We start from the raw sequence: 21,407 nt of genomic DNA on the forward strand, positions 1-21,407 counted from the left end.
TAAGGCCTGTACTGGCTGATTACTGACCAAATTCTGCCGCGTGAAGGCGGGTGCTCAAGAAACAGGATCCGTTTTTTTGGAGGGGTTATTGTTCTGATGGATCAGAGGAAGGGCAAAATAATCAGTGACATCAACACAAACTTACTGACACCCTATCTACTCTGTCAGGGGGGCTCTACCTGTATAAGCGCTTAATAGAATAGGTTCTGTAGACATCTATGTGGAATCATAATAAAGGTAGTAGTGGCTACACTTAGTGAGTGGATATATATAGGTGCTCACTCCACAACCCACCCCAGGTTGTAGCAAGAAGATTAAATTGTTGTTTATAGATGGAGGGCACACAAAATATCTGGGGCAATGTGGACTGAACAATACATATGTATGAATATATATAAAACCTATTTGTACATAGATAAAAAGTCAGCAATCTATACCATAAGGGATAAATATTCAAACCAGAGTCATATATCTGCAGAATAAATATGATACTTCAATAGTTGATCAATGTCAAATAATTGCACTTGGTTGACCACTGAAGAAGGAACAGTGATTCATCGTTTACAAGTTATTTTTTTGACCGTTTTCTTCTCTTCCGGCACCAGCTTTTTCAGAGACTACTAGTACTAGTATCATCACACAGCTGATGGACTGAGTCAGGTGATTCACTTTAACACACGTGGGACGCCATGTAGTGAGAGTAGAACGAGACGCCACGCTGAAAGATCCAACGCCGACTCCTCAGTCCCGCAGTAAAAATCTCCAATTGTGCAGTCACAACACCCACTGGACCGGTAATGTACACAAAAATTATCTGTGTGTATGTGTCCGCATTATAACAAGTTTGGGTGTGAAAAGTGAACCACGGAGTGCTGTTAAAATTGTGAGGAAAACCGGTGCTTTCATTTGAGATCTTGAAGAGGTGTGGATCTGCTGAGCAGGACATTTTCTTTACAGATACGCTGCTTTATATGAACGATCTGTTCACTTATAACCAAGTGTAATTATTTGCCATTGACCAACTATTGAAGTATCATATTTTTTCTGCAGATGTATGACTCTGGTTTTAATATTTATTCCTTATGGTATGGATTGCTGACTATTTATCTATCTATTTATAAATAGGTTTTTTATATATATATATATATATATATATATATATATATAAATAAATATTGTTCAGTTCACATTACCCCAGATATTTTGTGTGCCCTCCATCTATACACAACAATTTAATCTATTCAAAATCAGCTGACGAAAGTGTAAAAGTAGTGTGCTCTTTCACGCTACAGTAGGATCTTGGGCCTCTGTACGGTTCTCTATACCTGGCGCTAACATTGACCATGCCACTTGAGTTATTTGGTCAGTATATATATATATATATATATATATATATATATATATATTGGCACCAGTCACAAAGTTAGAAAAGCAGTTAACTCTTTGTGACAGAAAAGCTCAATATTTTAGTAAAGACCATTTGAAAATATGATTTTTAGCCAAAAATTAGTAAAATGCTATAATAAACAAAAATCGCCTCCGAAGGTGTACACAGCCGGAGGTGAGAGGAGGAGAGGAAATGCAAAAGTTTATTATAAATTAATGAAAAGTAAACTAGATTGTGCTATACCAATTTTCAGGGCAATTGGAGCAGCCTTGGTTCAGGTAAAATCAATTTTTTTTAAAAAATTTGGCAAACCAGAAAGAAACCAAATCTCAAAAGGTTCGCTCATCTCTAATGACAAGCCAAGCGTGGATATCTTGTCAATGGGTAGAGTGAAAAACGCAGCTGTCAAACATGTCTGGCAGTGGCGTATCTCCTGGGAGAACATAAAGATCAGTTGTAGAAATTAAACAAAGCCAATCCTTGTCTCCCGTGAATTCATCTGTTTGGGGACAGTTAGGAGCTACATCTAGACATTAGACTGTTGGCCAGGCATGCTGAAAAATGGTGGGTATGGCTGACAATAGTGTATTAAGTAGAAGGACTTTCAGAGTGGACAAAATAAGCAAATACTATTTATATAGTTTTTAATGGCACCGTTATGGTGTACAGATAACGTATTATTTTTTAAGTAAACTTTTTATGTTAGATTTTGGTTTTCCAATTTTTTGCATTACAAAGCTTATTTTTTTCAATAAAACTATTTTCAAATTTAATTTTTTAATTTTTTTACCATTAACCTGTTCCAAAAGGGGACTTTAACAGGTGATCTAGTATACCCTGCACTGCTTATACATTGAAGAGTATTTTACTCTTAGTGCAATACTGCCAGTCACCATCAGACTGTGCTAGAGAGGCACAGCCTGACAGTGATACACTGCAGGAAGGTCTGGGGCTTTTATTAGACCCCAGGCTGTCATGCCAAGACATCTGAAACTCACCATCTCAATCGTGGGGTTTTGATTGGAGACAGTTGGAGCTCTCTCCCTCTAAACCACTTAGATGCCACAATTGCTATTGACTGCAGAATCTAAGGGCTTAAACAACTGAATTGGTGCCTCTTTAACAGTCTGGGCTGTTATAGCAGGATCCCCCACTCTCTGCTTCACGGGAGACCAGTGCAACGCTTAGACTATGTCGCTGTTAAAAGGCAGCTGCCTACCATAAGGCCCATTAGTGAATGCCGTAAAAAGGTGCATGGGTGGCTATTGCAGCTGAGATGAATAGAAGTCAATGAGACTCATACAGTTTCCAGGAAATGATGGAGCAAAACTCCCTCTCTCAGAGACCAGGGTGAAGGTGCACATACAGCCTTCTCTGTGTGTAAATGTATCATTATGCAACTTCATCTAGGCCTCAAGCAGTACTGTAGAGCTATTAATTTGAGCAGCATCTAATTATAATAAAATGACTGTGCTCATTCTGTCCCTGTCTATATATCAAAGCTGGAAATTGAACTACAGAAAATAGGACTTTGAATGCCCTGGAAAGTATAACACTTGAATGTTCACAGTTACAAATAAAATAGAAATATAGATAATGAGATACATTCACACTAACATTGGGTTTGGTAATCCATATTAACTTACACTTACCTGTACTTGACTTAATGGTTTCCTTCCCAACCAAATGCCCCAAAAGGACATACTGATTCAATCTCGAGCCATCCGGTGCCACCACAACTGATTCTGTGGCATTACGTGTCCATACATAAGTCACTTCTGCGGTTGTGTAGGCATCTGCACAAAGCAAATGATAAATGAATATTTGCCAGATTTTACACAATCTTGTTTAGGGTTTGACAGCCTTTACTTTTGCAAAGAAACATAGATATGACATTTGTGGAAACTGATAATGTCTAATAATCTGACTACTGTAGCTTGAAAGTCTCTGGAGTGGATACATGAATAATTTTGCTCATCTAGTATCTATCGCAGATGGGTTTTTTCCCCCACATTGGAATATTTGGTGAATGAGTGGTTAATTACCCCATGGGAAATCTGCATCCATGTAAAAAATAACTACCTTCTATAAACATGAAGCTGCTTATGTCCTCTCATTTTGTCCTGGAGAAAACAGATGATCATAATTTTCAAGATACAGTGGGGTTAAGTAGCAACAGTCTTCAAACATTCAATTTCTTCTTAGTAACCGACAATTTAGCAGCTAGTAGTGTGTTGCTAAGGAGCATCTGATAGAATCTGTTACGGTACGCTAAGAATTTCAACATAAGAAATCTTTCTTTTTCTTTAAATGGGAAATTTAGTCAAAATTATCTAAGTCTAATAAGTCATAAGTATAAGTCAGATTACCCATTAAAGGAGGATGCGTGTTCAATCAGCAGTGGCCCTAAACACTTCATTAACGTAATCTTACTTCATCATTCTTTATCGATCATCCTTGTACCCCAATAAATATTTGATGAAGACTACAAGAATCAGATGATAAACCTGATTACTTAATGGAATGCCAACCCAAGAAACAAATGCTAAACATTAACAAGACATATAGTTGTCCTCACTGTTTGTCAGCCTTCAGCACTTTCTACCTGATCCTGCAACAAACAGTCTTGTAGAAATCTTGCTGCTGATCTGCCCCATTTCTGGCTGGAGGCGGACTAATGGGATGGGTCTAGGTGGTAGGGGATTATGATCTTTTTGTCCTACTTCTGACAAGACAAAGCAGAGTGGCTTCTGCTCCGGCACTTGTTTTGGTTGCCACAGGATAGTGGGGAAGAGGAGGAGGAGGAGGAGGAGAATGAATGACCTTCTAGGACACAGAGAGAAGATTATATTTCTCAGTTTCAACTGAGGGAGGAAGAACTGGGATTCTTTCATATTGTTTGTGCCTTTTCTGTGGTTCTTTAAGTCGCATAACATTTGCAAGACATATTATCTTGGCCAGCTAACAACTGTTTGTTGCAACCTGTCTCTATTATCTAGATACAAAGAGAGAATAGATCTGATGATCTGTATGAGTAATTTCTACTACACATATCAATCATGGACACTGATATTCTACTCTGGCGTTACGGTATCTGGAGGGCTTAGTGTCATGGAACCATGAACCAGACGTACAACGGAGATAGGTGGAATAAGAAGGCTTTATTGAAAATCAAGCCGTAGCTAAAGTCCAAACGGATGGCTAAACTGAAGCAGGGTCTTGCGTAGACGGGGGTCAGGAACCAGGAGGGTAGTCAGACGTAGCCAGGATCAGGAACCAACGGGGTAGTCAGACGAAGCCAGGATCGGGAACCAACGGGGTAGTCAGACGAGGCCAGGATCAGGAACCAGAAGCAGCAGCAGTCTTTGAAGCATGTGCACACAGGAGGACCAAGCAAGGAACTGAAGCCACAGACCTTCTATATATATGAGCTAGGCATCCAGCTCCTCCCAGTGGGAAGGAGGAGCCGCAGGGTGGGAGGCTACAAGAAACCCAGAAACCAAGATGGCCGCCAGCACATGTCAAACGAAGGAGAACAGTGAGAAGGTAAGACCATGACAGTACCTCCCCCTCAAGGGCCCCTCCTCCGCGGAGTAAGGAACGGTTTCAGAGGGAAGCGTGCGTGGAAGGCTCGGAGCAACGCAGGAGCATGGACATCTGTGGAGGGAACCCAGGAACGCTCCTCTGGACCATAACCACGCCAATGGACCAAAAACTGCAACCGACCGCGGACCAGGCGTGAGTCCAGGATATTGCTCACCTCATATTCCTCACGATTGCCCACTTGGACTGGACGGGGCCGAGGAACCGAGGAAGTGAAACGATTACACACCAATGGCTTCAACAGGGAGACATGAAACACGTTGGAGATCCGCATGCCAGGAGGAAGCGCAAGGGCATAGGCTACCGGGTTTACCCTGTGAAGCACTCGGAAGGGACCAACAAAGCGAGGCGCCAGCTTGGGAGTGGGCACTCGAAGGTTGAGGTTGCGGGTGGACAACCATACACGGTCTCCGACCTGGTAGGAAGGAGCGGGCGCTCGTCTGCGATTAGCCTGGAGTCTCTGGCGTTGCGCAGAGACCTCAAGGGACCTCTGGATCTGTACCCAAGAAGTACGTAGGACGGAAAGGTGATCCTCCACAGCCGGAGTATCCTGGGGAGAGAATACCTCCGGTAACACGGCAGGTTGGAACCCATAATTGGCCATGAAGGGAGACGTCCCAGAGGAAGAGTTCACCGCCGTGTTCCTGGCAAACTCAGCCCAAGGCAGGAGGTCAACCCAATTGTCTTGGTGATCGGAGACATAGCAACGAAGGAATTGCTCCAAGGCCTGATTGGATCGTTCTGCGGCCCCATTGGACTGAGGGTGGTAGGCCGAGGAGAAAGAGAGATGAATCCCCAACTGGGAGCAAAAGGCGCGCCAGAACCTGGACACAAACTGACTCCCCCGATCCGACACAATCTCCTTGGGCAAACCGTGCAACCGGAAGACCTCCCTGGCAAAAATCGAGGCCAACTCTTGTGCAGAGGGTAACTTCTTGAGAGGAACACAGTGGCACATTTTGGAAAACCGATCCACAATCATGAGAATGACCGTATGGCCTCGGGATGCAGGAAGGTCCACAATGAAATCCATCCCCAGGTGTGACCATGGACGCTCCCCGGTGGCTATGGGTTGCAAAAGGCCCAACGGAAGGTGCCGAGGGGACTTACTCTGGGCACAAACGGAGCATGCCGCTACATATGCGGCGATGTCGGAACGTAGAGAAGGCCACCAGAACAGACGTGAAACCGCCCAGGACAGCTGATTCTTTCCAGGGTGCCCCGCGGCCTTGGAGTTATGGTAGGTTCGCAACAACCGAGTGCGCAACTCCTCAGGCACAAAACATCTGCCGTTGGGTCTCTCAGAGGGAGCACCAGATTGAGCCGCCAAAATCTGCTCACCCAGAGGAGAGGTCAGGCTGGTGCGAATAGCAGCCAGGATCTGATTCGGGGGTATGACCGTAGTCGGAATCGACTCCTCCCCGGACAGCTCGGAGTACTGCCGTGATAAGGCATCCGCTCTGATGTTCTTGGAGCCGGGTAGGTAGGAGACCACGTAATTAAAACGTGACAAGAACAGAGCCCATCTGGCCTGACGTGGTGTCAATCTCTTGGCCTCAGAGAGGTAGGTCAGATTCTTGTGGTCCGTCAGGATGAGAACCGGAACCACCGAGCCCTCGAGCAAGTGCCTCCATTCTTTAAGGGCCTGCACGATGGCCAATAACTCCCTGTCACCAATCAAATAGTTGCACTCCGCGGAAGACAGTTTCCGGGAGTAAAACCCACAAGGAAGCAGAGGACCCTCTGGTGTTCTACGCTGAGACAGGAGGGCGCCTACTCCCGTCTCAGACGCGTCCACCTCGAGGACAAAAGGCAACCCAGGGTTGGGATGCGACAGAATCGGAGCCGACACAAAGGCGGACTTTAGAGCCTCAAAAGCTCGGATGGCCTCGAGCGGCCAGACCTGAGGATTACTGCCCTTCCTGGTCAGATCCGTGAGAGGCTTGGCTAGCATGGAAAAGTCCCTGATGAACTTCCGATAATAATTGGCGAAGCCCAAAAAGCGCTGCAGGGCACGAAGCCCACTGGGCTGGGGCCACTGTAAGACAGCCGAAACCTTCTCAGGATCCATGGAGAACCCCTCAGCGGAAATGATGTAACCTAAGAAGGTTACCTGGGATCGGTGAAATTCGCATTTCTCAAGCTTACCGAACAGCTTGTTCTCTCGTAAGCGTTGCAACACTCGTCTGACATCCAGAATGTGGGCCTCCATGGATGCAGAATATACCAAGATGTCATCCAAATAGACCACCACACACTGCTGCAACAGGTCACGGAAAACATCGTTGAATGAATTCCTGGAAGACTGCGGGCGCATTGCACAACCCAAAGGGCATAACCAAGGATTCATAATGACCGGTCCTGGTGTTAAACGCGGTCTTCCACTCATCGCCCGCCTTGATCCTTACCAGGTTATATGCCGCCCTCAGGTCGAGTTTGGTAAAGACCGTGGCCCCTTTGAGGCGATCGAACAGCTCGGAAATCAAGGGTATCGGGTAAGCGTTCTTGATCGTGATGCGATTGAGACCCCTGTAATCGATGCAAGGCCTCAACTCACCGCCCTTCTTTTTCACAAAGAAAAATCCAGCCCCTGCCGGGGACGAGGATTTGCGAATGTGTCCGCGTGAAAGCGCCTCCCTCACGTACTCCTCCATGGCCTCATTCTCCGCTACCGACAGTGGATAGACTTTGCCACGAGGAGGAACGGCACCAGATTGTAACTCTATGGCACAATCGTATGGGCGGTGCGGAGGTAGGGCAACCGCACGCACCTTATCGAATACATCCCGGTACTCCTCGTATTCAGGAGGCAACAGAGAGTCCGAGGAAGTACACAGCAACTTGACAGGCCCCTGGATGCAACTAGCCCCACACTGCGGTGACCACGAGAGGATCTCGGCCGATCTCCAATCGAAAGTCGGATTATGCTTCTGGAGCCAGGGGTACCCCAAGACCACCGAGTAGTGTGGAGACGAAATAACCTGGAGACAGACCGACTCTCTGTGAACGGCACCAATGGCCATCCCCACTGGAAGGGTCTCCTGAGTCACGTGTGGCGGCAGAAGGGGTCTGCCGTCTATCGCCTCAAGAGCCAGTGGGGAACCTCGAGGCTGCAGAGGAATGGAATTGGCGGCGGCGAACACACTATCAATGAACAAGCCACCAGCACCAGAGTCCACCAACGCCTGGGTCGTCACCGAGCCCCCGACCCAGGAGAGGACAACAGTAATCAGTGGTTTGTCAACACGGGAAACCGGGGACGAGGAGACTCCACCCAAGATCTGCCCCCGACAGGATCTCAGGTGCGAGCGTTTCCCGGACGGTTCGGGCATGCCAACCGAAAATGCCCACCGAGACCACAGTACATGCATCGGCCCTCGCGTCTCCGGAGTACCCTCTCCCCCTCGGACAGGCGAGCAACCCCCAGCTGCATGGGTTGACCCCCAGACCAGTCATCCCCAGGAGGCGTGGGAGGAGAGGGAGGCACGGGTGGGACAGCAAACGTAGGCGCCAATCTGTTAGAAGGCCTCCGCAGGCTCTCCTTAAAGGAAGGTCTCTCCCTGAGTCTGGTGTCAATCAAAATCAGGAAAGAAATAAGGGACTCGAGCTCCACTGGTAGGTCCTTGGCTGCAATCTCATCCTTCAAGACATCCGAGAGACCATGAGAGAAAGCAGCGACCAGAGCCTCATTATTCCAGCCCACCTCTGCTGCCAGGGTACGAAACTCAATGGCGTATTCAGCTACGGATCGTGAACCCTGTCTGATGGACATAAGGAGCTTCGCAGCAGAGGCAGCACGAGCCGGCACATCGAATACCTTCCGAAGAGAAGCAACAAAACCGGAAAACTCGGCAACCACCGGATTGTTGTTCTCCCATAAAGGGCTGGCCCAGGCCAAGGCCTTGTCCGAGAGCAGCGAGATCAAGAAGCCCACCTTTGATCTCTCAGTAGGAAAGGCATGTGGCAGCAACTCGAAATAAATGGCCACCTGGTTAAGGAAACCTCGGCACTGAGTTGGCTCTCCCCCAAAGCGCTGTGGAAGGGGGGCAGAACCGGTCATACCCCGAAACACCGCAGGTGCAGCAACAGGTGTCGGGGTAGACTCTGGCGCAACAACCGGAGCGGCAGTAGGAGCGGGCCCAGGAGCGACAACCGACCCATCGGCAACGGAAGCTAAATGAGCCGTGCGTTCAAGCAGGGTTTGTAACGCCACAGCGAACCGACCCAACAGGTGATCCTGCTGATCAAGTCTGGCAACCAGCGTAGGTAGCGAGGATGGCCCTGTACCGTCAGAATTCATGGCTTGGTCCTAATGTCATGGAACCATGAACCAGACGTACAACGGAGATAGGTGGAATAAGAAGGCTTTATTGAAAATCAAGCCGTAGCTAAAGTCCAAACGGATGGCTAAACTGAAGCAGGGTCTTGCGTAGACGGGGGTCAGGAACCAGGAGGGTAGTCAGACGTAGCCAGGATCAGGAACCAACGGGGTAGTCAGACGAAGCCAGGATCGGGAACCAACGGGGTAGTCAGACGAGGCCAGGATCAGGAACCAGAAGCAGCAGCAGTCTTTGAAGCATGTGCACACAGGAGGACCAAGCAAGGAACTGAAGCCACAGACCTTCTATATATATGAGCTAGGCATCCAGCTCCTCCCAGTGGGAAGGAGGAGCCGCAGGGTGGGAGGCTACAAGAAACCCAGAAACCAAGATGGCCGCCAGCACATGTCAAACGAAGGAGAACAGTGAGAAGGTAAGACCATGACACTTAGGTAGTCACTAATAAACTAACCGCCCTTAAGGCATGTATACTGGGGTGGAAGATCAGGCAATCAATGGTAAGTAGCACTAGGAACAACTGCTCCCATTACTTGCACTATGTAAAAGTCCCACTTATCACCCGATGAATAAGTAAACACTGTAGGAAGGCACAAGGTTCCGTCATTGACGGAAGATATGTTTTCACCAAGGTTCCTGGCCTCGGTGAGGTAAGAACCGATAATTTTAAGTGTCAGCGGCAGCTAGTGCTCACTGACACTATTGGTTATTTAGTGTGGCTGTAAAGCCGATCCGGACGGCTCTTACTGGGAGCAGCCAAAGTGCAGGGTGGGTGGCTGTTCCCCACATTCCAGGCCGGGTTTTGGTCTGGGATATAAAAACCCAGCCAGCAGTCTCAGCTGGGTGGATTATCCTCCATTTCACAGTGGATCTCTGGAGTCTCTGTGGTTTGAGATCTGCATGATGTTTTCCATACTAAAGGGCTGAGAGCTGCATTGCTGGGAAGCAGGCCCTAAAGCCTGTTGTGTACTGCTGCTGAGAAAACCTCTGACAAGGTGAATGTTTTTTGTTCTGTGGACTTGCCATGGTGTGAATGAAGACCAAGATGACAAACTGTCATTTTTGTTTATGTGTGAATAAACACTGCACTGTTTAAAGAGGACCTTTCACTACTGTACAAACTAAAAACTAACTAGATCAGTGGGCAGAGCGGCGCCCAGGGGTCCCCCTGCACTTATTAGTATGCCTGGGCGCCGCTCCCTTCGCCCGGTATAGGCTCCGGTGTCTGCGCTCCCTCTGACTGATTTTTTGTAGGAGGCGTGTCCCTTGCTGCAGTGCTGGCCAATCGCAGCGCACAGCTCATAGCCTAGTTTGTACAGTAGTGAAAGGTCCTCTTTAAGTCAAAGACTTTGCCTCTGTACTGCGTCTGCTATTCTGCCTACCAGAGCAAATTCCCACAACACTCATTTATCAGGTGAAAGCATTGCTAATGCAGGCACCGAAATTATAATTTGCTGGTCAGCAGTTCATGCTGTGTAAAAAAAAAGGAACTACTAACTAGAAGGAATGATTTTCTATGGGGAAGAGTGATTGCAGTAGTGATGCTTTGTCCGCATACTGCTGGAGATGATTGCTGCATGGAAATGCAGCATTCACCTCCTCTGAAGAGTAGGCAATTATTGGGAACAAATAATTCAGTCCGGTAACTGCCTGCACAATTGGCCCATGTAAAGGGGCTTTAAATCTAATAATACAGCTTACTCAACTGAAGCGGCCTAATTATATGTAGCTGGTGGAAAACTTTAATTCATTCCACTATAGTCACCCACCCCACTATAAAATTTCTTTGAAAATTCACAGAATCAATCCAAATCAGGGTTTTCTGAGCTGATTACAAGAAAAACCCATTCTAATGTTTAGTTATATACAGCAGATGTATTATATGATAAAACGCATTGTAATAACTGGATCAAGGTGTAAATTTTAAGTTGTGTGTTCCCTTTCAACTCTAATTCAAAAGCAAAGTCAATAAAATGTATGTTCTTTGAAGATAATAAATAATTTTCACAATGTCTAACTTTTTAGGCTGATTTAGTTTACTCATACAGTACAAATATATAAAAAAAATATATAAGACTACGAATTGCAGTGATATACAGTATGCAGCCATGAGACACAGTACATGAGGCCATTCTGTCCAGAAATGGATAGCAGCCTTGAAAATTAGCTGTCAGTGAAAGATGAATGGCTGTCTACATACTATAGGGGATAAGTGAATTGCGAGCATCACTAGTGACCTATAGTGTGACCATCCACAGCTGCCAGGTCCAAGTTTAATTTATATTACATCTTTTAAAAGCTTTGACACTTAAAGTAGAATTTTAGAAAAGGCAGACTCACTATAACTAATCAAGTTGAATACCTATGCTTGCAAAAATTGTTTAACCCTTTACTGACGCATCAATTTTTCTTTTTTTCTTTTTGCTTTTTACTCCCTGCTTCCCAGGAGCCATTACATTTTTGTTTTTTCATTCCCACAACTGCATGGAGCTTGTTTATTATGTGATATGTTGTTCTTTCTAAAAGGACATTTAATATTGCATACAATGTAGTGGGAAGCTGGAATTTATTTATTTTTTAAATGGGAAGGAATTAGAAATTCAAACAGTTTTATGAATTGCTTTTTTAGGTTTACAGAGCTGTGTGATGGCTCATTTTGTATAGGCAAATCTGTATTTCTCATTGATACCATTTTGGGTGATCTATAATTGTTTGATCACTTTATTAAAAAAATGTATTTTTTTATATTTTAATAGTATAGGCATTTTGGGATGTGGCAATGCTAATGATCTTTATTTTTTAATAGTTTATTTCTATTTTAAAAGGGTGATAACATTTTCATTTTTTTAAATATTTATTAAAACTTTTTTTACGTTTATTTTTAATGGCCTTAGCAAAGTCTAACACTTTTTATCCTTCTCTGATCTTCACCCACTTTCATTTGTACAAAACAATTGCCTGCACAGGAACACCTCAGATTTGTAGTTACACCACTTTATTTCCCCCCCCCCCCTTTTCAAATTTCAGAGTTTCAACATTTTTCCTTATCCCACCCGCATAATTCCAATTTCATTTCTGCGTTCTTTCTTTCCCCAAACAGTCTCAACTTAACTAGTGTGCACCTCTAAATAGGAAGCAACTGGGTTGGGTTGGTTTGGATAGTCAATTTACCGTACTTTAAGCCTAAAAGTGGGAGAAAAATCACAGTGAGTATTGTAAAGCGAATACTAATGGGAGCTTCCATTATAGAAGCACTCAGTAGTCAGGAGGTGCACAGAGCAAACAGTATAGCACTGCTAGCTGCACTCACTGTTCCCTGGTATTCTTCTGGGCATCCACTGTTCTGTGTAAACGTACACTACACTATGACCTGACACTGTGCAATGTCAGATCAAAGTGCATTGCGGCACTGGCAGAAGACCAGGGATTGGTGAGTGTAGGAAGAGCAGGCCGTCTGGAGCAGCAGAGGTAAATTGTTTAATTTATTTTACAGTTTGATTTGAGTTCTGATGAATATCAGGAGGTCTGATCTGAGGTCTGATAAAGATTGAAATTTTCCAGGTGCCTAGGCAAGGAGTGAGAACTTTAAGCATGGCCCACTGTGATTTTGCGAAACATAAATTTTTTTCTCCCTTTTCTTCCCCTTCCATTTTCTATTTTTGGGTGGAGTAACCTTCTAAATTATTACTATGTTGTATTTTTGCCTATTTAAAAAAATTACCTATTTTATTGTAAAAAAAACATTTTTTATTAATTACAAAAAATTGATTGCTCTCAGTTAAAAAAAAAATACTGTCATTACTGTGTGTACCACTTCTATTATGGAAAACATTTATTTTTCCTACTAGATTCACCTTTTTAATTTGTTCAATACAAACTACTAGTGCACCTATAATAAACTTGTTACGTTTACAGAACTTGAATAGGGGATGTAATTTTTGGGTCCATATACCACACTATGCAAGAGTATATAGAGACCAAAACTGAAGAAGAGTTAGGAAATAGAAGAGTTAGAAAGGGTTCAGAAGTGGGTGCCCAGATTATTAAAGGGAATGGATGGTCTCAATTGGGCTTGTTCAGCTTAGAACTGGCACAAGATTTATTCATTCCAAGGACTTTACAAAGGACCAGAGGGCATTCATTTCATGTGGAGGAAAGGTGACTTAGAATCAATAAAGGAAAGAGTTTTTTACAGTTAGCCAAACAATAGAATGCCCTACACCAAGAGCTAGTAATGGCAGACACTATGTCAGCATTTAAAAAAGGACTATGTTTATCTAATAGCAAATGATATTGATGGTTATAATTAATCTAACAATAAGTGTTTGTAATGTATAACTAATCTGAAAAAGTTGAAATTTTTCGACTTGTGTCTTTTTAACTTATGTAAGTATGTAAAACTGAATTATAGGTTTACATGAAGAGCATAAGGATGCAATAGATAGATCCATAAAGGCTGGTATTGCTCGTGAACGTCATGATAAACATGTGATTGTGTTATAATGTGAAAATTCACTGAAAAAGAACAACTTGAAATTTCAGCGAAGCACTCATCTACATTGCTAGTAAAGAAAGGTTAGGAAACCCAATTATTGTAGCAAAATTCTTGTAGTACGGAATACCTGCCAATCAAGCACAAAGTGGAGCTTGGTCCATAGGCAATCATAAGGATGATCCTCGCTCAACTCACAAGGTTCAGAAACAATACACTGATACATTCCCTGGATTAACTTACATTTTAATATTATTTTTTTTAAAACATCTTAAAGTACTCCACTACCAAATAGTGAATGACAGCACCGCATTGCCTCAGGCTGGTGTATCACCCACAGGCAGCGGTAAAAGTTTGCTAATGTCCTGAATGGATTATTAAGAAACATAGAAAGTTTTCTTCGGAATATTCGCATAGAAAATGTACTTTCTAGTGAGATTTTCAGAGAACTTGACTATCTGTTCAGTGAATCCCCCTACTCCCGTGAAGATATCACATAACTACAAGTGTGCTTTATTGGGTGATATTAACAGGACTGAAAATGGTATTTTACTGTATGTATTCATCTTGGGGAATTGTCAAATAAATAACTGTAGATATGACTTATTGGTATTTAGTTTGTTAAGGTCAACCCTGGGATCATCTGAACAGTTCAGCATTTAGTTTGAATAAGGGTATAATTTCTACTAGCCTTTGTGATTTTAAAAGGTTCTATAAAAGAAAGGTCCTATAAAAGAAAAATATGATGTCCCTGTTTTTATCCATGGCATATAGACATCATTCAGCCTCTGTACCATCATTAGCCCCCTTGATTCATATTCCATGCCAATTTCCTAATCCTCATGGTTGAACAGTTAAAACTCTTAGGCCTCTTTCACATGGGCGAGATTTCCACGCGGGTGCAATGTGTGAAGTGAACGCATTGCACCCGCACTGAATCCGGACCCATTTATTTCTATGGGGCTGTGCAAAATCGCAGCATGCTCTATTTTGTGCGTTTTTCACGCAACGCAAGCCCCATAGAAGTGAATGGGGCTACGTGAAAATCGCAAGCAAATGCGGATGCGGTGCGATTTTAACGCATTGGTTGCTAGGAGATGATCGGGATCTGATCATTATGTGATATCTTCACTGGAGTGGGGGAAATCACCATGGTAATGGATCATGTGACAGACCATGTGATAAGTGCAGTGACATCACCACAGGTCCTTTTCCTCCTGCACAGCAAAGAAGAAGAAAGAATAGAAGACGGACTGCGCAAACAAGTGGATGAGGCGAGTTAAATTATTATTATTTTTTTTAACCCCTTTAGCCCTATTTTACTAAGCATTCTGTTCCAAGAATGATATTATTTTCCCTTATAACCATGTTATAAGGGAAAATAATAAAATCTACACAAACCCAAACTTCTGTGAAGAAGTTCAGGTTTGGGTACCAAACATGCCAATTTTTCTCCCGCACGTGCAAAACGGATTAAAATGTTTTGCACTTGCGCGGAAATTCCCGCGACGCACCCGCATCTTATTCGGCCTAAATCCATGACGCCCGTGTGAAAGAGGCCTTATTGTCTGATTCTCACCTCACCCCCACAAAGTAATGGGTTAACTTTTATTTAAGAGACAAATAGTCTTACTCATCTTACAGTCCTTGAGAAATACAGCTCAGTTGTCCAGTATTTTGATATACAGTACATTTTGCTGCTTTAAAGTGTTACTATTATTACATCTTTATTGCAGAAATAAATGCTTCAATTTGATTAATACCATATGAAGACAAGGTTTCTGATCTGTTTCATAGATAGATCATACATAAAACATGTTGTCTATGTATCCACAGAAACTTTCAGCACAATGAAGATGAGTAAGTGAAAAATCTTATGAGTCATCAGTTTGCTCCCCCTAGTGGAAGCCTTGTGCTACTAAAAATATTAGCCTAAAAGGGTATACTGGTTTTATTTTATTTTTTCACTTTAGAGGGTGAGACATCATACAGTTTTCCAATTTATATGTATTTAAAATTATGCCTACATAACTTTCTTGCATGAGACAGTTGACAACTATCTGCACAGTAGAATGGTATAGCCCATGGATGAGTCCTGTTTAATGTATTTATGGTCTTATCAAAATGGCACCCATCATGTATTTCCCTTTACATCATGTGATACTCTAACATCCATAAGCAACAGAGTTATATAACATACATGTTCTGGCTCAGCACGCAGAGTGCACACCTGCCTGCTTCTAGGTGATTTGTAAAATGGCTGCTAGTGCTAGAGAATGTTGTCAATATAGTTAACTGTAGAAAAAACACAGTACATACAGAGGAGAGACAAGGTGAACAAAGACACCGACAGACATATGTAGATACTGCAGGTAGTAATAGTGGACGTCTGTAAAGCGCTGCAGAATATAGTAGTGCTGTATAAGTGCATAAAATAAAAATAAATAATACTACATATACTGTGTATGTTCAGTAAACTAATATTCGGCTGATACATACCTGGGCAATTAAATTAAAGCCAGAAATCACATCAAATGTTTGAGGGCTACATGACTGATGCCATGTTTAGTCCTATTTAGCTTACGTGATTAGATCTTCTATCTTTATTCAGCAGGACCTGTGATGACATCACTGTACTCACCACGTCATAAGTGCGGTGATGTCATTGCAGGTCCTGAAGAAAGAAGAGGCTACCGGCTGCACGATCAAGTGGATGAGGTGATTTTTAATTTTTATTTTTAACCCCTCAATCGCCATTTTATTTAGCATTCTATCTTAAGAATGCTATTATTTTCCGTTATAACGGAAAATAATAAAGGGAAGTTCAGGTCCCCATTTACTTTAATGGGGTCCGGGTTTGGGTTCGGGTCAAGTTTTGGTCCCTGAAACTTGAACTTCACCTGGTTCGCTCATCCCTACACAGGATTAAAATGTCCATACATATTTTTTTTTTCAGGACAGGCTATTGAATGGTTATAATAAAGGTCTGCAAGCTAAATTTGAAATAGATTTAAATAAAAAAAAAAAAAAACTGTAACTTCCTTTTCTCTAAATAGATAAATGTAAAGATAAAAACTGGAATGTCTCAAAGAAGAAACAGGGTAGAAAAACCTAAAACAACATGACATCACATTGGTGGAAACTAAAACGTTCATTTTTGTAATAAAATGATGGTCACAATGTAAGCTTACAAACCTTGGATATACGTGTACATTTACAGTGCAAGTCCATAAAAACACATATACAAAAACCTATATTTAAAGTGCAGGAGCAATAGTAATTGCATATGGAATTGGAAGTAATTAATTCATTGCTATTAACTGGAGCATTATAATTATGTGTAACAACAATAAATGTCATAAGGACACAAAACAAGTCAGAACATTCTAATTAACAAGTGACCTTCAAACAAAGACTGGCAAATACTTACAGCTGCCAAATTTTAATGGACAGGCATGTGCATCCATAGGAAAGTCTTCCAAATGCATGGGGCATTCAGCCTGGACAGTGAGCCTAAGAAGCCGAGACAAAAAAAAAACAATGGTTTCTTTTCTAAAGATTAATACAAAAGGAAAGTCTGTCGCGCAATGCAGCCCAACGTATGGCAAGTGAGATAAAAATTGTTCTGTTCCACTAATAACATCATTAACATTTAAATCCGCGCTATTCTTTTTTCATGTGGTCCTTCATAAGGCATTTATAACCTCAAAACACTGCAAACAAGAACATTTCCGTAATTTCCACATTTTATACAAAGCCAGAAATGCAGAAGCAGTTGCCATATTGATGATTTATTTGTAATGATACCGCATTGATATTAATATCTAATTGGAATGCTAAAAATAATATTTTAGCAAAGACAACAAAATGCTAGAAAAACTGCGATGATTTATTGAACATGCTTAAAGGGGCTTTCCAGTTTCAACGAATCAAGCTCTAGTCTGATATAGACATGATGATGGTGAAAATTCAAGCATGTTTCTAAAATATTTTCTGTAATAATTCTTCACAGTTTTCAAGATACTTTCATGTTTTCATTAGATGGCACCCTTCATAGTTTCAGAGGATGAGGATCTGAGTTGATCATGTGACACATGTGTCTAATCTTCTTACAGTTACAGTACAATGATCAGAGCTGTGTTTTCATGTTCAGGTTTTCTCATGCAGTTTTTGAAACCAAAGTCAGCATTATGTCATTCACAAAAGACTCGCACGAGGAAAAGAAAATTGACCCATAATTATTAATGTATCTGCACCAATCTTTGCCAGAAAGGCGTGGCCCTAAGGGTAGGTTTACATCATGTTTTATGCCTCCATTTGACGTGTGTATATATATAAAAAAAAAAGGATACAAAAACACAGAACACCACGTTCTTGTATCTTGCACAGTCCGGTAAAAAAAAATTATCCTTTTTTTTACAATGATAGAGTACTTTTTTTATGTTGAATGGATACCCCTGTATGGCATCAGTCTGAAGAATCCATTTAACATATATGTTTTTGTATACATTAAAAGGATAGAATAAACGTAATAATTCACAAATTGCGGAACGGGTGCGGACCTATTCATTCTCTATGGGGACAGAATGGATGCGGAGAGCACACTATGGTCCACTGGCTCCATGTTCTATTCTTGTCCGCAATTGAGGACAAGAATAGGCATTTCTATGGGGGTGCCGGCCGGGTGTATTGCGGATCTGCAATGCACTACGGATGTGTGAATGGACTTGAAAGATTTCTCATTTTGAACAAAAATGTCGGAGCAATTCTGATGTAACATTTGGTCTCAAAATAAGCCAATCAATAATAGGTATAAGAGTCAGAGAAAAAAAAAATAACCCTGCACTACATTTATCATTCAGTCTGAGCCCCGGTGATAGATCTGGTGCAGATGTAGACAGCCTGCCCAAGTTCACGCCATCTACAGGATTAGTAATTTGGGTCTGTATCCTCTTCTTTTTGAATCCACTTCTGGCTTTGGCTTGAAAAAGTGAATAAAAACATGTGAATGTCATGTTTTTTTTGTTGTTGTTGTTAATGGAATGGTTTTTGCGACAATATTTTCAAGCACTTGCAACACTTTTTTGTGTGGTTTGTGCCAAGACCATTTAGTATTTACATAGACACAAGAACATGTAGAAATATAGACGTAGAAATTAATGTGACCTTTATATTAGACTTTAGACAAATTGATATGTGACAAATTTAAAACATGGCGTGCAACAACTGGTAAACCTGTTGCAAAAATGGCTAAAAAACAGTAGACACTCAAGAAAAATGTCAAATATCACCTTCATAATAAATTATCCCCTTTATTTTAAATATTTTACAACATTTGATGGATTTGGTGGAAATTACGGCAATGCAGTAATGTTTTTTTTTCACTTATTTTCAACAAGTTACATTTTGGATGGAAACTGTGGCTATAACTGAACACAGAAAACCTAACTAAACAATTTTCCTTCCACTCTGAAACACAACATTTAATATTTTCTTGATATTTCAAGGCTTTTTTGGGAAGCTTTATAGAATGCTATTAACATGTATGAATATAAAACTACATCCTCATGCAGAACAATTTGGAAATTGTAATAAGTGTTGCAATATTTCTAGAAAAAAATTAAAGCCGTGCATCTTCTCTTTTAATAGCTGGGTCTACTGTAATATTTAGCACAGTTATTAGTAATATGCTTTACTTGTACAGAGTTGGTAAATGGTGAGAAGAACAAGAAACCTAGACTTGATCAAAATGTACACTAATGCCTCAGTTAGCATCTAGCACAGGAGGTACACATGCGCCAAGTAGCGCTGGTTCCTGCTGAGTAGCAGTTATGAGATCAAAGCATAGCATGTGGATGTGCGCTCAAGTTCTTTTTCAGTTTTTTTCTTGCACAAGAAACGTGCACTACGCCTGATATTATTCTACGAGGATTTTTAAAGTGGCATGAAGCAAACTGTAGGTAAATATTTGAAAAGAGAAGATTTGTCAGAGTAGCAGTGTAAATATTCTGAGATTTGAGAAAGAAGGCATGAAGCACGGTATAGAGTATTGAAGTGGAACACAGAAAATCTCCTTTACACACCATGACAATCTGTTCCTTTCTACATATGTAGTGCAGCCACTGAGATATTTAATATATCTCTATTGTGTTTGTTCTTTTCATTATTTCTTTGTCCACCTTGTTGAGGTGGATGCACATCAGGGGCGTAGCTAGAAATGCATGGGCCCCATAGCAAAAATTTTTTATGGGCCCCCAGGATATCAGATTTAGATAGCGCCTGCCTCATAGTCCCACTCACTCCACAGCAGGACAGGTCAGGTAGGTCATAAGTTCATACCCCCCCCTGGCCCCACCCCCTCCACCGCCTGAGTCCTCCCACTCACTCAGTCTCAGTCCCTCTAGTTAGGAGCCGGAGGAAATTCATTCCTTCCTAATTCCTACACTGGGTCTGCTCTGCGGCGCTGGTGCCACTGCCAGCCTGGCTCCGCCTCAGGGTGGCAGAAGGGACGTTTCTACTGATCATTAAAGGGAGTCTTTCACCTAATCTGAGCGTTTTAGACCGCTCAGATCAGGTTATAGACTCTTTAACCCTCATTACGATCATACCTGTCTCTTATGTGTCCCTCGCCCAGATAATGAAAATAACACTTTTTAAACTTATGCAAATTACCTTCTGAAGGTGCCCAGGGGCGGCGTTACTGGGCGATGTGCCCAGAAAAACACAACTCCAGCTGGCGGACGTCACGAGCGGCACCAGAGGACAGCGGGCTGGGAACTGGCCCGCACCTGCGCACTGCTCTGCCCATTATGGGCAGAGGAACATCCTTTCATATTGCGCATGCGCCGGCCGGCTGTCTTTAGTTGGCCGGCGCATGCGCAATATGAAAGGATGTTCCTCTGCCCATAATGGGCAGAGCAGTGCGCAGGTGCGGGCCAGTTCCCAGCCCGCCATCCTCTGGTGCCGCTCGTGACGTCCGCCGGCTGGAGGTGTGTTTTTCTGGGCACATCGCCCAGTAACGCCGCCCCTGGGCACCTTCAGAAGGTAATTTGCATAAGTTTAAAAAGTGTTATTTTCATTATCTGGGCGAGGGACACATAAGAGACAGGTATGATCGTAATGAGGGTTAAAGAGTCTATAACCTGATATGAGCGGTCTAAAACGCTCAGATTAGGTGAAAGACTCCCTTTAACCGCCTAGCTGTGTATTTTATTGTGCATAGAGGTGTGAGGAGGAAAATGCAGAAGTTTTCTAAACAAATGAGATGGAGTCACCGCCAAGCATCATTAGGGACAACTTCTGACCTCCACCAGACTCCTGTACCAATAAAACCAGCCAAGCGTTCAGAGTGGAGAGGCTCACCGGGTATGCTGTGCCCCTTGATGCGGTCGTTGTCTGGCTGCATCATGAATATTCATGTCTGTGTCTGAGCCAAGAAGCCGTTCCGGCCCCCTCCACCGCGCCGACCGCCAGCCTAGTAGTACGTACCAACTTGCCGTCCGACTCCGTCCTGTCCTCCTGTCCTCCTCTCCTCCTTCCGGCTTCCGGCTTCCTTCCCCGGGCCCCAGCCAGGCCAGAGCCGCGGACC

The 21,407-nt window shown here is 42.9% G+C and overlaps 1 protein-coding gene across 1 annotated transcript in view; it reads right to left on the bottom strand.

Moving 5' to 3' along the window:
* The window catches only part of GABRA2 (gamma-aminobutyric acid type A receptor subunit alpha2), a 228,773-nt gene that overhangs the window by 57,114 nt on the left and 150,252 nt on the right, over positions 1 to 21,407 (bottom strand). Inside the window, exons 6-7 of the mRNA XM_044292642.1 lie at positions 17,250 to 17,332; positions 3,040 to 3,183 (exon numbers count right to left, since the gene is read on the bottom strand). Of these exons, the coding sequence (XP_044148577.1) occupies positions 3,040 to 3,183; positions 17,250 to 17,332 (227 nt within the window). The remainder of the gene's footprint in view (positions 1 to 3,039; positions 3,184 to 17,249; positions 17,333 to 21,407) is intronic.

The sequence above is a fragment of the Bufo gargarizans genome, chromosome 1 (assembly GCF_014858855.1).
Source record: "Bufo gargarizans isolate SCDJY-AF-19 chromosome 1, ASM1485885v1, whole genome shotgun sequence".
Classification (NCBI taxonomy): domain Eukaryota; kingdom Metazoa; phylum Chordata; class Amphibia; order Anura; family Bufonidae; genus Bufo; species Bufo gargarizans.